A 15480-nucleotide genomic window follows, 5' to 3' on the forward strand; every position below is an offset into this window, starting at 1 on the left:
CTGATAAGAGTCAAAAATAGATCGATTCAACAGATCCATTCGGCAAAATTTTTGGGTGTCATTATTGATGCGAACCTATCGTGGCAACAGCATTTAGATGAATTGTGTAGATTGCTTTCGGGGATTTGTTATGCCCTGTTCAGATTGAAACAACTCACTGATGGGGATATATGCCTTTTATATTATAATGCACACTTCAAATCGAGAATATTGTATGGTATTTTGTTCTGGGGGGCTTCTGTACATTGGAGAAGAGTCTTTAGACTTCAGAAGAAAGCGCTAAGATATGTGGCAGGAGTATCAAGCCGTACATCATGTAGATCTTTGTTCAAGAAATTTAAAGTGTTGCCATTGGCAAGTTTGTATATATTGGAGATTTTGATTTATGTTAGAAACAATTTGAGTTCATTTAATAGGAATAATTTTTGTCATAAATATGACACGAGGTCTTCTAATGATTTTGTGATACCTCAGCACTCCATTTCTGCCTTTGAAAAAAGTCCCAAATACATGGGGTTCAAATTGTTCAATGCTTTGCCAGCTTCACTGAAAAATTTGAAGGATGAGAAAATATTCAAGACCTCACTCTCTGAATTGTTGTTGTCTAAATGTATTTATAGTGTTGATGAATATATGCGGAAGATAAATTAGCTTAATTTAGGTTATTTTTTTTTGTATTTGACATATCCTATACCTATAGTTGTTGCTGTTGTAAATATAATTGATATTGTGTATATGATGTAATAATGGTCTAAAGGATAAATATATATTATCCGACTTTTGCCTATACGCGTAGGATTTATCCTCGCCGTCGGCTTCTCACTCCTCGCTAAGAGGAACATTCACTCAATCCCAGATATTTAAAATATCAGAAGGGTAGAGCTCGGTCGTGTCCGGTCCTTATGGTCCCCCTGGTTGTCGTCGAACTTCTGGTCCTCTTACACGCGATCCTTGGACCTGTCCTTCGCTTCCTAGGAATTTTCTCACCGTCCTTGCAGTACCTAAAAGAACAGCTTTTTGCATTACATTACATATATACTCACTAAGCCCTAATTGCTTGATATTTCTCTTCAGATTTTTGGGTACTATTCCTGTTGTTGAGATGATAATTGGAATAGTTCTCGTTGATATCATTCCCCACTGGCGCTTTATCTGAAATTCGAGGTCCCTATATTTTGAAATTTTTTCGACCTCTTTTTGACGCAAGTTGTTGTTATTAGGTATTGCTACGTCGATGAGTATAGCTGCCTTTTGATGTTTATCAACTAGCAATATATCTGGCCTGTTGTGAGGGACTGTTTTATCAGTCAAAACTGTACGATCCCAGTACAGTTTATAGCGTTCGTTTTCCAGGATGGTCTCCGGTCGGTACTTGTAGTATGGTACTTTTTCAGATTGAATTAGTGTTAATTTAGTTGCCATTTCTTGGTGTAATATCTTTCCTACTGCATCGTGTCTCTCTTTATATTCATTTCCTGCAAACATCTGACATCCACCCGTGATATGTTGTATTGTCTCATTTGTTGGACACCCATATCGGCATCGATCGTCGGTAATAGTTCGATCCTTTATGATATGCCTGCAGTAATTTCTAGTTGAGATCACTTGATCTTGGATGGCTAAAAGAAAACCCTCTGTTTCTGGGTACGTTGCACCTGATGTGAGCCAATAGTTCGACGCTTCAATGTCGACATGATCCTGGTTCACCTCGTTGAAATGTCTTCCATGCAGGGGCTTCTCTCTCCATCTATCCAATTTTTCTTGGTTTGTCTGGTGGTTGTATGAAAATTGCTCCTTGTGAAGTTGTAAAGGTGTTGATTCGTCTGCTTCACACAGTATTTTGTAGAACTCTGATGTACTTGCTTGATCTCTGAAGTATTCCCGTAGGCTTTCTATCTGCCCACTAGCAAGTTCCATGATGTCCGTAAGACCCCTGCCTCCTTTATTTCTCGGCAGTGTAGTCCTCTCAATGCTGCTTTTCGGATGGTGCTTGTTTGCTTTTGTCATCAATGTTCTCATTTTACGTTGCAAGTTTTCGATGTCTGTTTTGCTCCATGGAACTATACCGAATGAGTATGTTAGAATTGAACATGCATATGTGTTGATGGCTCTCGTCATGTTCCTGCTGTTGAGGTTTGTTTTTAAGATTTTTTTGGTTCTCCTAATGAACTCAGTCGTTGAGTCTTGCTTCATTCTTTGGTGGTTGATTCGTCGATTCTGTTTCATTCCAAGATATTTATAAAGATCATCCAACTTCATTGCTTCTATTTGCTGTCCATTTGCGAGAGTGATCGGTTCATCTTGTATTCTTCCTCTCACTACGCTGAGAGTACGACATTTGTCCAAACCGAATTCCATACCTACATCTTTCGAAAAATGTTCCACTAGTTTGACCATAATTTCTAGGTGGTTCTTATTGCCTGTTATCAGTTTCAAATCATCCATGTACAGCAAATGATTGAGGGTGGTAGTATTATTATTTCCTTTAATGTTGAAACCCTTTTCAGTAGCGTTTAGCTGTTTAGAGAGTGGGTTCAGGGCCAAGCAGAACCATAAAGGGCTCATGGAGTCACCTTGGAAAATTCCCCTCTTAATTGGAATCAGTTTGGTTTTTATGTTTGCCGTGGAAAGCTCGATGTTCGTTTTCCAATTGTCCATTGCAAGCTTTAGAAAATTGGTTATAATTGGATCGATCTTGTATATCTCCAAAATTTTTTTCAGCCAGCCATGTGGAAGTGAGTCGAAAGCCTTCTTATAATCAAAATAAGTCATGAAAAGGTTTCTATGTTTCTTGAAGGCTTGGTTGCATATGATGGAATCTATTACCAGCTGTTCCTTCGATCCTTGTGCATTCTTGGAACATCCTTTCTGCTGTGTTGTTATTATTTTATTTTTCTCGCAATGTTTGTAGATACGAGATGCTAAACATGATGTGATGATTTTGTATATTGTTGGTAGGCATGTTATAGGTCTATATTTTGATGGATCCATAGTGTTTTGAAAATCCTTCGGTATTAGGTAAGTGATACCTGTTGTTAAAAATGTTGGCATTTCTGTTGGATTATGTATTATGTTATTTATGTATTCGACTAGCCTGCCGTGCAGACACCAAAACTTCTTCAACCAGAAGTTGTGAATTCCATCTGGGCCTGGAGATTTCCAATTGTGAGTGTTCTTCAATATTTCCTGTAGTTCTTCAGACGTTATTACACTATGTGGCATATTTTCTATGGTCTCACATGATTTCTCCTCTCTTCTTATCCAATGCGCTTTGGAGTTAAAAGGAGTTGGTGTTGACAGTTGATCGGTCCAAAAACTCTCCATATCTTCGGCGCTTGGAGGACTCACTAATTTAGTTGACGTTTGTTCATTAAGCATTCTATAAAAGTTCTTTTCGGAGTTTTCAAAAATCATATTGTCATGTTTTCGTTTATAGCTCTCATTGTATCTTCTGAGTCGTTCAGAGTATACACTTAATTTTTGTTTGAGTGTATCTAGAGTTTCTTGAGCACTTTCATTGTTGGCGTCGTAGTTTGCATGTCGCCTATGGCGATCCATAATTGCATCCACTATTTTCTGTAGTTTTCTCGACGGAGAACCTTTTTCAAATTGTGTTAACCGTCCTATATCTTGTCGGAGGCTATGTACTTTTGCTTCTAGCCTATTTTGCCAATGTGGTTTGTTATGCTGTTTTTTCTGTGCTGGTTGCTCACTTCTAGGTTTTGGCTTCACACCGAGCACTGCTGATATTGTAGAGGCTGCACAGTATGTAATAAGATGCAATGACTCTAGGTTTTGGTCATTCGAAAAAAACGGTGGAATTATCTCTCTGTTCATTATGTGCAGAATATGTGAGAGTTTTTTCGATGTCTTCAGTCTGAGAAGAATTGGTCGTTTAAGAGGATCAGTACCCTCGAATTCTATAAAATATCTATTCATTGTAACAGATAACTGCTCTAATAGATCTCTTCGACTTTCTTCTCGGTTTTCCATAGTCGCAGTTTGTATATTCCGCCATTGCTCATCTCTTGCTAGTGCCAAATCTCCGCTGTTTTGTTCCTCAGTATTAATTTGTGCATTGATGTTGTGTTGGTTTTCAGCACAATCGTAGTTTTCTTCAATTGTCACTTCGTTGTTAGTGGGGTTCCTATTCTGTAGCCTCAGTTGGACTTCATTTTTTATTGTGTTAAGTCTCTCATCGGGTACAAGTTTATTTCTCAATATGACCCGGTATTGGTCGGCTACTCTTTGTTCAGAAACTTGAAGTTCGGGATAGTTTCTGTGGAATTCTGCAAACAGCTTTTGCCGGTAGCCTATTCTATCCTCTTCCATATTAGTTACTTCATAGTATATGCGCATGATCGTTTCATTTATCGAACTTGTCCATTTCATGCGTCTTCTTGGTAGACCTGCTTGGGTGAGTGCTGGTTGGGGATCCTGCACAGCACCTTCAGCAGTCGGAGAAACTCGTGTTATTCTTCTCCTAGAATGTTGAGATTGTGGAGGCGTAGCATTTTGATCGACAGACGCCCGTCTCCTTAGCACTCTGTCACCGACGTCCCGCATACTGTCATGTCCAGCGCCGGCTCCAGACACGCCCTGACGAACCTCAGGCAGCGGCTCTATATTTCGATTCCTTAAATTCACCATCATTCATGGGTACCTCCGTGTCGTGGGGGAGACGGCCTTTCCGCATGGCTTCGTCCGTTACCCTGGACAGGGACCCTTCGACAGGTTACAGCTTCCCGGGTCAGGGAGCTCCTGGAATCTGCGGTGGGCAGGAGTCGATTCAAATTAAATTAAAATTTTATTATTATTAAAATAATAAATATCATTAAAAATATTATTATTATTCGACTTTTGCCTATACGCGTAGGATTTTTCCTCGCCGTCGGCTTCTCACTCCTCGCTAAGAGGAACATTCACTCAATCCCAGATATTTAAAATATCAGAAGGGCTGAGCTCGGTCGTGTCCGGTCCTTGTGGTCCCCCTGGTTCTCGTCGAACTTCTGGTCCTCTTACACGCGATCCTTGGACCTGTCCTTCGCTTCCTAGGAATTTTCTCACCGTCCTTGCAGTACCTAAAAGAACAGCTTTTTGCATTATATTACATATATACTCACTAAGTCCTAGTTGCTTGATATTTCTCTTGAGATTTTTGGGTACTATTCCTGTTGTTGAGATGATAATTGGAATAGTTCTCGTTGATATCATTCCCCACTGGCGCTTTATCTGAAATTCGAGGTCCCTATATTTTGAAATTTTTTCGACCTCTTTTTGACGCATGTTGTTGTTATTAGGTATTGCTACGTCGATGAGTATTGCTGCCTTTTGTTGTTTATCAACTAGCAATATATCTGGCCTGTTGTGAGGGACTGTTTTATCAGTCAAAACTGTACGATCCCAGTACAGTTTATAGCGTTCGTTTTCCAGGATGGTTTCCGGTCGGTACTTGTAGTATGGCACTTTTTCAGAATTAATTAGTGTTAATTTAGTTGCCATTTCTTGGTGTAGTATCTTTCCTACTGCATCGTGTCTCTCTTTATATTCATTTCCTGCAAACATTTGACATCCTCCCGTGATATGTTGGATTGTCTCGTTCGTTGGACAACCATAACGGCATCGATCGTCAGTAATAGTTCGATCCTTTATGATATGTTTGCAGTAATTTTTTGTTGAGATCACTTGATCTTGGATGGCTAAAAGAAATCCTTCCGTTTCTGGATACATCGCACCTGATGTGAGCCAATAGTTCGACGCTTCAATGTCGACATGATCCTGGTTCACCTCGTTGAAATGTCGTCCATGTAGGGGCTTTTCTCTCCATCTTTGCAGTTTTTCTTGGATTGTCTGGTGGTTGTATGACAATTGCTCCTTGTGCAGTTGTAAAGGTGTTGATTCGTCTGCTTCACACAGTACTTTGTAGATCTCTGACGTGCCTTATTATTATTATTATTATTATTATTATTATTACCCTCTGAGTATAAACCCCATTTTTTTCAACCCCATTTTGAACCATATTATAACATTACTAGTTTTAATGGCTACTATAAAAGTTTTAAGACAAGCAATTAAGTATAGTGCCCATATTTTGCTCAAAATTTTGACTGATAGTATAATTCACAAGTTGCGTTTCATTAAACAATCTTTGGATTTGTAATATTCTTTAATATCCTATATCGAATCTTTTGTGTTAGAAATATAGGATAATTTGTGATATTCAGAAATGTGATATTGCGATACATTCTGATAGTCAGGCATCAAAGCTCTGAGCTCACATATCATCAATTCTAAGATAGTATTAGAGTGCCGAAGACAACTCAATGAAATAGGCAAGAATAACAAGGTCTTTCTAGCCTGGGTTTCCTGCCACTCGGGAATTAGAGGGAATGAAGAGGCCAACACACTTGCCAGAAAAGGAGCACAATCTGCTTTCATCGGCCCGGAACCTTTCTGTGGTATAGACAAATGTACCTACAACAAAGAGTTTCAGGAAAAAGAAAAAACCTGGTGGAATCTTTCTGGTTTGAATCACAAAAAGTTTCTTCGAAACCTTGACTCTGAGAAATCCAAGATGTATCTGGATCTTAGTAAAATATGCTACACCTCCTCACTGGATTCCTCACAAGGCATTGTCACCTTAGGAAACACCTCATGAGAATGGGAATAGCAGAAAATGACAAGTGCAGATTCTGTGGGGAGGAAGAAGAAACTCCAAATCACCTGGTGACGGAATACCCTGCCGTCACTAGCCAACGCAATAACTGCTTTGAACAAGAAACTTATAGAAGTGAGGAATTAACGTCCTTGAAGCCATCCCCTGGAGTTCATTAGAACTCTGGAACTGGAAGGCGAGCTGTATAGCTATGGCGAGAAAAGCTCTGATGAGGTACACAATAGACCATTAGGTCACAGTAAAACGGAACCCCCTTAATTATATATGATCTAATCTAGCCAGCTATACAAAAAAAATTTAGTTCGACCATGGATTTGTCATCAGTGTGTCAAACTTTAGCGTTTGAGACCACTCCCGGCTCAAAATTCGAAATAATAGAGTGATATCTTTAGTGAAGAATCGCTCAAACTATAAGTTTGTGCCTATTTCTTGCTTATTCATTCACAAGAAGATGAAACGATGTCCTCAGCTTATATGGAGTAGTGTATTTCCTTCATTACCGTTTTGATCATTCCGGAAGTGTTTTCCTGTGTGTGATCACGTGACCCATTTAATTTGGCGGCGAGAATTAGGGATTTCAAAATATGCTTCGGCGGTTTAAATATTCTGGTGCATAGCCATTAGCTCACCCTTGCTGAAATTTCACGAACAACTTACTCCCATATTTAATGAAGAAAAATAAGGGTCTGCGCTAGGGTTTCGTTGGGAGGTTTTCCTAAGGTTTCCTCAAACTTTGCGAATATTATCTTGATGTTCATGATGAACATTAGTCTGGATGTTTTCGAACTACATATTATGATATACATTCATAAATAATTACTGGATGTTTAGTACAGATATCTCAAAAATTAGGAGGTGTTTTCTTTATGAACATTAAAGTCTAACGATAAAATTTCGTTAGAGGATGAATCTCACTTTTCAAACTTTTATTTGCTCATGGTCAAAGTAGAAAGAAGTTTTGTTGGAAATTCTTTGAAAACCATATCTTCAGTTTAAGAGCAAAATACTCCCCCTTTTCTGAGTTTATCCTTATAGAATTGTGTCAATTCTACTTATCTTTATAGAGCTATAATTTCGAGAATATATCACATCATTAGGTGTAGAATTTTGTTTCTGTCGTTTTGCAAGAGATGGTTGTCGAAATGAATAGATCGTAGATGTCATACAATAACCTTAGGTATTTGTAAACTTAACGCCATCGAAATATTACTCGATTTGTGTCTGCATCATGAAGCTTTTTTTGATTGAAGATTGGCATCTTTAAGAGTTTAAGAGCCAAATTCTCGTCATTTGCGGGAGGTTTTAATTTTTCGCTTCAATATGAAGAAATCTGAGGCTGATACTCATCAAAAGCTCTCAAATACCTATGGTGAGGCCGCTATTGGTGAAAAACGTGTCGAGAGTGATTTCAACGCTTCAAGAACGGTGATTTTGACGTCAAAGACCAGCATGGCGAATTGAAGGCATTATTAGACTCATGTCAAACGCAACAAGAATTGGCATGATCATTTGGAGTGACTCAACAAGCCATTTCAAAACACCTGACAGTCATGAAAATGATTCTGAAACAAGAAAATTGGGTGCCGTACGAGTTGAAGCCGAGAGATGTTGAATGGCGTTTGTTTGCTTGTGAACATCTGCTTGCAAAGCAAAGACTGAAGGTATTTCTGCATTGCATTGTGACTGGAGACGAAAAATTGAGGATTTGTGTTTGGTGGAAATTAAGTCAAGGGAAATAGTCATATTAATAGACTATATTTTCGTTCCTATTTGAGTTTTTTACATTCAATATCAATAAAATTTTCGGAAGCGATTTGATAATATCCTACAGTTGTGCACCATTATATTCCTTCAGAATGTTCTAATATAATATTTATGATAAATTTTAGAAAACATGTAAATACATAGTTTCAACTCATAAACTGTAAACAATGGAGTAATTGTGAATAATTAACAATAAAGATATGCTTAATGGTATGCAGCTTAAACAAGTTCAACAACAATTGATATTTTCATTTGTCTCAGTCTTTTTCAAAGAATATTATAGATTTAGCATATATGTATATCTACAATTTTTTTTTGAGATGATAATAATGTCCACACTTTTTGTTGATGTGTACTTTAAAACAAAATATAGTTGAATGGATGCAAAGATATAGGAAACAAAACATAAATTAGTTTTTTCTTCACGAATGCTCTAACATAAGTAGTTTTTGGAACTGTAATTAGTTTTTTCTTTCATTCTCTCTCTCATTGTTATCATTTTATTTTCTTTCCCCAATTTTTTTTGGCTTTCCATTTTCATTTTTTTTCGCATTCAAATGCTTCGTTTGCGACAGTGTTAATAGTTTTTGATGTTTTTGTGGCAACAAAACCTATTCAACCTTGGATTCAGGAATTCATATACATACTTACTGGCAACAAGAGCAGTCACAACTTTCGATACTACCGCCAATGAGTATTTGATGACCACTTTTTCTTTCGAACTGATCATGGCTAGCTGCAAGACACTCAACAGGCAGAAGACTCCCAGTACTGCCACTCCAATAGATGCTAGTAAGCCTGCAACCCAAACAGTTCCTGCAAATATAAATTATTATTTGCAGTGATATTCTTATTTTGTTATGTGTAAACTTATTTTTTTATTTCAATCAATACAGGTTGTACCTGACACAATTTTTGGGTTGATGACAAAATCAATATAAATGTTTGGAGGAATTTTATAATGATATTATTTTGAATGCAAAATCGTAAGATTGAGGTTTTTTTTCTGATATTTTTCTTGATTTTTCTCTAGTTTTAGTATTCATGGATCAGATTTTGGCATTCAAGCGTGGCATTCGAGATCCGAACATATATTGACCAGTTTTAAGAATCATCACGAACAGACATAATATGTCTCTGTGATTATTGTTTATTCAAAACCTAAGGTCGAATAAATTATTTTATTTTTATTTATTTATCCGTTCGAGAGTAATCGTGTTATCGAAGAGACGGTCAGAATTGAATTTGACCTCTGATGATAATAATATTTTTTTCTTTATTTCCTTAAGACAGAGTACACTGTATAGAAAACGTCAAAATGAATATGCATACAATAATAACAACAATAATACGAAAAAAGAAAGAAATTAGTAACTGAAACAGAAAATTTGATCTACAAAAGATTCAAATTCCTTAAACAAAAGAGTAATCCAAGTATTCGCTGACACTATAAAAACAATTCATCAACAACAATTCCTTAATGTCATTGGATCAGAAATAGTCAAACCTTATCGTTAAAGATTAGCCCCGGCTCAAATGATGAAGAAATTGGAAGTAAAATGAGAAGAAAGAAATAAATCGGTTCAACCGATAGCAATAAAGAAAGCAATAAAAACATCATCATGAATTATTCAGCTATACCTCCCTCTTCCCAAAATAAATAAATTACTGTACATATTGAAGGAAATCTCCCAGATCAATGTATCCTCACAAAAGAATTCACACGAAAGCACCCTAAGCAAACTGGAAAAGGCATGAGTGTCAAAATAAACACAATAAAAAGAAAATATTTGGCGTTCAATATCCTGGGTATTTGATAGAGTATTAGAAATGTCCGTTACAAGAAGGAAGGCTGGGAGCAGTCCATAGAATATTTATAGGGAGGACATCGCTGAAAGCGAGGAATATTGGACGAACAAAATTTGGTCTATTCCTTCTGAAGTGTACTTTGAAAATTCCCTTCCTTTCCGTAGATATTGGTCGAAGAGTTCAGGATTCTTGACATACGCCGTTCGATAATACTTTTGCTTTGAACAGTTTCCAATATAAGTTTCTTTTTCCATTAGGTACTTTCATTGAATAAACCTCTATAAGTTTTTGAAGAGTGCACTGCTCAAACTACCTACTTTTCAATGCTGTTGGTTCTGAAGTTTTCGCTCGCTTGTTCAGTGATAGTTGAATATATTTCAGATTGAGTTGAAGAATACGATAATGTTCTGGAAATAAGAATGTTGCCGAAAACGCAGTTGCATTGTGATGTTCTCTGCTCTGATATTATGTAATTATTCAAAAAAAAAGATATTTATTCGTTTATTGAGCACCAAATTGAATTAAAGTCCGCAAAGTGATACTTTTCAGATGAAATAAAAAATAAAAGTAATGTGGATATCATTAGTCTGGAACTTTGGGCGCTCGTTCATTTGTGTGCAATTTGGAAAACGTATATAGAAATTGTATATTAGCCTTTAAGGGGGCGCAATTGGTGAATGAATGAGCGCTTAGGAGAACCAAATTTCAAATCAGTGTTTTACTCATTTTTTTTCGTTACTCTTGATTCTTGATTTTTTATGATTCTTATCACGCTTTCAGTACGAAATTTTACAGGAGGCTTGAAATTGTTATTCTTTAGGTGCACAATAAATTTCAACTCGGTTCAAAGAATAAACAGATTTTTTGTTTTTGATATTCTGTTTGAATTTTCTCTGATTCTGGTTACGCTATCCACACAAAACTTTGCACGGAGCACCACTTGAAGGTCTTGAATCGTTTGTGAAGCATTGGCAGAAATCATTCACTGGCCCCCCCAAAAAAAATCTAAAGGTTTAAATCATAAGATCTTGGTGGCCAATTGTGATCACTTCTTTAAGAAATAAAAAAACTTGGAAACTATTCTTGTAAAGTTGCGATTGTTACATTATTTGAATGTAACATGATTTTTGAAAATCAACATCGTCCACCTAAATATCTTCATCATGTGGGAAATAGTTTCTGGAGAATCGAACTGTTTGAGGTAATTGATTGGTAATTGTTGTCATGATATTGATTGGTAAAATGAAATTTTGCATTCAGACCTCAAACATAGATACGTTCTTCGAAAATATCTATTATCGAGATCTCCTCTCCGAAAGGTTCTCGTGTTCACGAATGGACAGACATAACTGAGTTTGAAAACAAATTTTTCACCTGAGTTTCCAACTTAATTTCTCAAAAAATAGGCCAAACATAAACAAAGACAGTAGAACGATAAGATTAAGATTTAATTAGGGAGGTTCCGTTTCACTGAGACCTAATGGTCTATTGTGACCCCTAACAGAACTATTCTCTCCATAACGTGATCTACAGCTCGCCTTCTAGTTCCAGAGTTCCAATGAACTTCAGTATCTGGGATGGCTTCAAGGAGGCTAACTCCTCACTTCTACAAGTTTCTTGTTCAAAGCAGTTGTTGCGTTGGCTAGTGATTGCTAAGCATCCCTTCACTAGGTGATCTGGAGTTTCTTCCTCCTCTCCGCAGAATCTGCACTCGTAATTTTCTGCTAGACCCATTCTCATGAGGTGTTTTCTAAGGCAAGAATGTCCTGTGAGGAATCCAGTGAGGAGGTGTAGTATATTCTTGCTAAGATCCAGATACTGCTGGGATCTCGCTGTGTCAAAGTTTCAAAGAAACTTTTTGGAATGATCCAAACCAGGAAGATTCCACCAGAGTGTTTCTCTTTCGGTTTTCTCCTTCTCCTGAAACTTTGTCTTGTGGGTTCATTTGCCTTTGGTCTCTTCATTCCTTCTAATTCTCGAGTGGCCGGAAACTCAGACTAAAAAGACCATGTTATTCTTACCTATTTCTTTGAGTTTTCTTCGGCACTCGAATAACATCTTAAAATCGATGATATGTGAACTCAGTGCTTCGATTGCAGCCTGACTATCAGAATGTTAGTAGAACGATAGAAAGTGATGAAATATTGGGATAAGTGAAAATGACCAAAAGTAATGAATTTTTATATTTGCCATTTCAGATACGAAAATGGTTCAATAAGGATGTACTCTACCCGAACTTCTGAAAGAGAAGTGTGAAGTATTTAGGCGACGGTTAAGTTTAGCAATAAATAAAATGGACCCTTTTCAACATGAGTCTTCAATATACTAAAACATTCGACTTGAAACTCCAAAACTTATGAAATGTAGTTTATACGATACCTAGAAAAAAAACTCGTAAATATGAAGGTAGAAAGATCACCAACCTATAAATAAATAGAGAATTTCAGTGCGACCAATAGAAAATATTCTGCTATGTGAGTAGAAGGCAACGAATTTCGAAACATACTGGAAATGTTTCCTGATGCTCCACAGGGAAGCAGGACGTGACTTAATAAGTTTCAATCCCGACAAGAATATATCATCAGTCGGTATTTGATGTTTTTGGAGGCAGGGACACAGATGCTGAATAATATTTACTTTCACGGGATCAAATGGGAGGAAATACGTCCCAAATTCATTGTGTGGTTTTCTCCATTACGCGGCTCGTGACTCAGAATGAATCCCTCGGGAGTGAAAAGGGGATAACGATTTCAAAATCTCGGTATAGTATTTATCTCTTGGAGTGATATGATTTTTCTCTCTTTAGGACCTGCTTTGTTTCGAATGATATAATTTTGAGAGTGGGAGTTTGAATTGAGTATATTAATACCCCTACCACTTTACCTAGAAACACGAACAGTCAGTCAAAATTATTTGTTTTCAATAATTTTTCATCTACAAGTTTGTTATAGTATATCCAAAGTCACTTGGAGGAAGCTGAACATTTCGATTATACAAGGGTTTTCTAAATTTCCAGTTATTCCTTTGGGGGCAGTGAATTTATTGCTTAACACTACTTTCAAATAAACTCCGGCATTTAAAAGATCGCAGTATCCAATTCTAAGGGACATATATGACCAAGCGTTTTTATGGACTAGTTCAAGTGACTTTGGATATACTATATCAGTAGTTACATTCATCGGACATTCATATTTTATGACAATTGGAAGCTCGTTACTAGGTGACAAGATACGAGCTTGAGAAAATTGTTTTAAAATTATGAGGTTGTTAACGCCCGAAGGATATTCGGCGGCAAATTTTTTGTCGGAATATTTATGACTTTGTTTAAAATTTAACTGAACAGTAGATTCGTTGAAGTTTGCTTCTATAGATGAGATTACCATTTCATCGTGGTCATCTCGGGCTGATTCAAGTACTATATTATTGTTAAACGGGTCAATCATACTGTTATAGTCATTTAAGAACTTTTTCGCAAGATTTTGGCACAAAACGTTTCACATTGTCTTCACCGTTGCTTCCTTATATTCGGCCTTGTCTTTCTTTCTCCTATGACCGCTCAATATTTAGTATCAAAGTCAATTTTTCTAAGCTCCTATGTTCATTCAATTCATATTGTCGTTCGCAGCAAAAATCCATAAATATGTATGTTGTTCTTCTGGGATTTTTTTTGATTAGCGCATTTATACTTTAATATTCATTGAACATACACATTGCCAAAACGTGAAGTTTTGAAATTTATTGAGAATGAAGTTGTCAAACTCAATCGTTTTCTCAGAGTGATTGATAATTGCACTCAATGTAAGAGGTTTAAAAATCTGGTGTATGGACTGATTAGCTTTTGTTTTGCCAATTTTGAGAATATTAGTTTAAGCTTCTGATTGGCTAGGATCGGGTTTTAGTTGATGTATACTGTCAAAATCAAAGGAAAAAAGATCGAAATGAAAGGTATGACATTGCGGCGCCGCCACGAAATAAAACTAATATTTTCAATTTGGTCGAATGTCATTCCATTCAAAAATTGACGAGTGCATTCACCATGTTTTTAGACATCTAAACTCAATGCAATTATCGTTGTAGTTTTCGCTAACTGCACTCCATTTACATAGAATTTTTGACAGGAAAGAAAGAATTTTTGACAGGATGGAAAGAATTTTTGACAGGAGGGAAATATTCAGTGTAATGTTGACATCTTTGGGTGGAATTGTTTCATATGACGGTTTAACACTCTCAAATTTTTTTCGATATGTGATAGTTAATAAATTGAATTTTAAAGATCAGTATTGCCTGGATTCTTAATAATCGTGAGAGTAAATGTTCTTTGCAATTGTTGATAATGCACAGAATGTGGAGAAATGCGAATTGTATATTATTGAAAGAGGATGAATAGTTGGAGTTTTACAGCAATATTGGTTCTAAACTTCAAAGAAGTTTAGATGCTGTGGTGAGAAGTTGTCAAGAAGGCCGAACATAAAGAGCCAGGGGCACAGGATCAGTACGCAAAACAAATCCTCTTCAAGACCGCCGTCAACGATTGCCAGCTTTGTTTCCCTACAACCTACAACCAGAGCAATTGCAAATCCTTAGACTGTATGACATGAAAAACAAGTTGGAGTGCAAACAGTTTGTCGTCGAATAAGAAGTTTCAGTCTGTTTCCACTCCATCCTTACTGGGTCTTAACTTTCCAATTTTATGTGAGAGGGATGATCTTCCTACTGTTGGGTCGGGATTAAGGTGTGGGATGTTATTGTTTACGGCTCCAGGTAACCTGGAGTGTTTATTAGAGGTAGCTTGGCTGCGTAGCTTCTCATACAAAAAATGGTGGAACCACATCTGATCCCATATCTTAGGACTACATATTCAAAACCTGACTTTCCAACAGGTTAATGTCTGACCATATGTGACAAAAGCAACGCTGGACTACTTTGAGCGTGTCGTAATTATTTGGTGCAATGGCCACCACGTTCTCCTGATTTGTCCCCACTTGAACGCGATGATGATCGGTAGGAGACTCAACAATTTACCAGCTCAAACTCTGACTATACTCCGACACGAGATGAGCTTTACCAGAAAGATAGGAGAATGTTATAGCTAACAATAGGCAATTTACTTTGTAACCATTTTTCCACAATAAAGTTGGATTTTCATGAAAACAAAAACATAGTTAGACCCTGTATTTTGGTATGCGAACTAACCTAAGTTCATGGGAATTTGTGTTTTGAATAACCAACTG

The 15480-nt window shown here is 36.9% G+C and overlaps 1 protein-coding gene across 1 annotated transcript in view; it reads right to left on the reverse strand.

Annotated features, from left to right (window-relative positions):
• Positions 1-15480, reverse strand: part of LOC123684370 — a 72297-nt gene that overhangs the window by 15108 nt on the left and 41709 nt on the right. Inside the window, exon 3 of the mRNA XM_045623601.1 lies at positions 9092-9256. Within this exon, the coding sequence (XP_045479557.1) occupies positions 9092-9256 (165 nt within the window). The remainder of the gene's footprint in view (positions 1-9091; positions 9257-15480) is intronic.

This window comes from Harmonia axyridis, chromosome 7 (genome assembly GCF_914767665.1).
Source record: "Harmonia axyridis chromosome 7, icHarAxyr1.1, whole genome shotgun sequence".
NCBI lineage: Eukaryota > Metazoa > Arthropoda > Insecta > Coleoptera > Coccinellidae > Harmonia > Harmonia axyridis.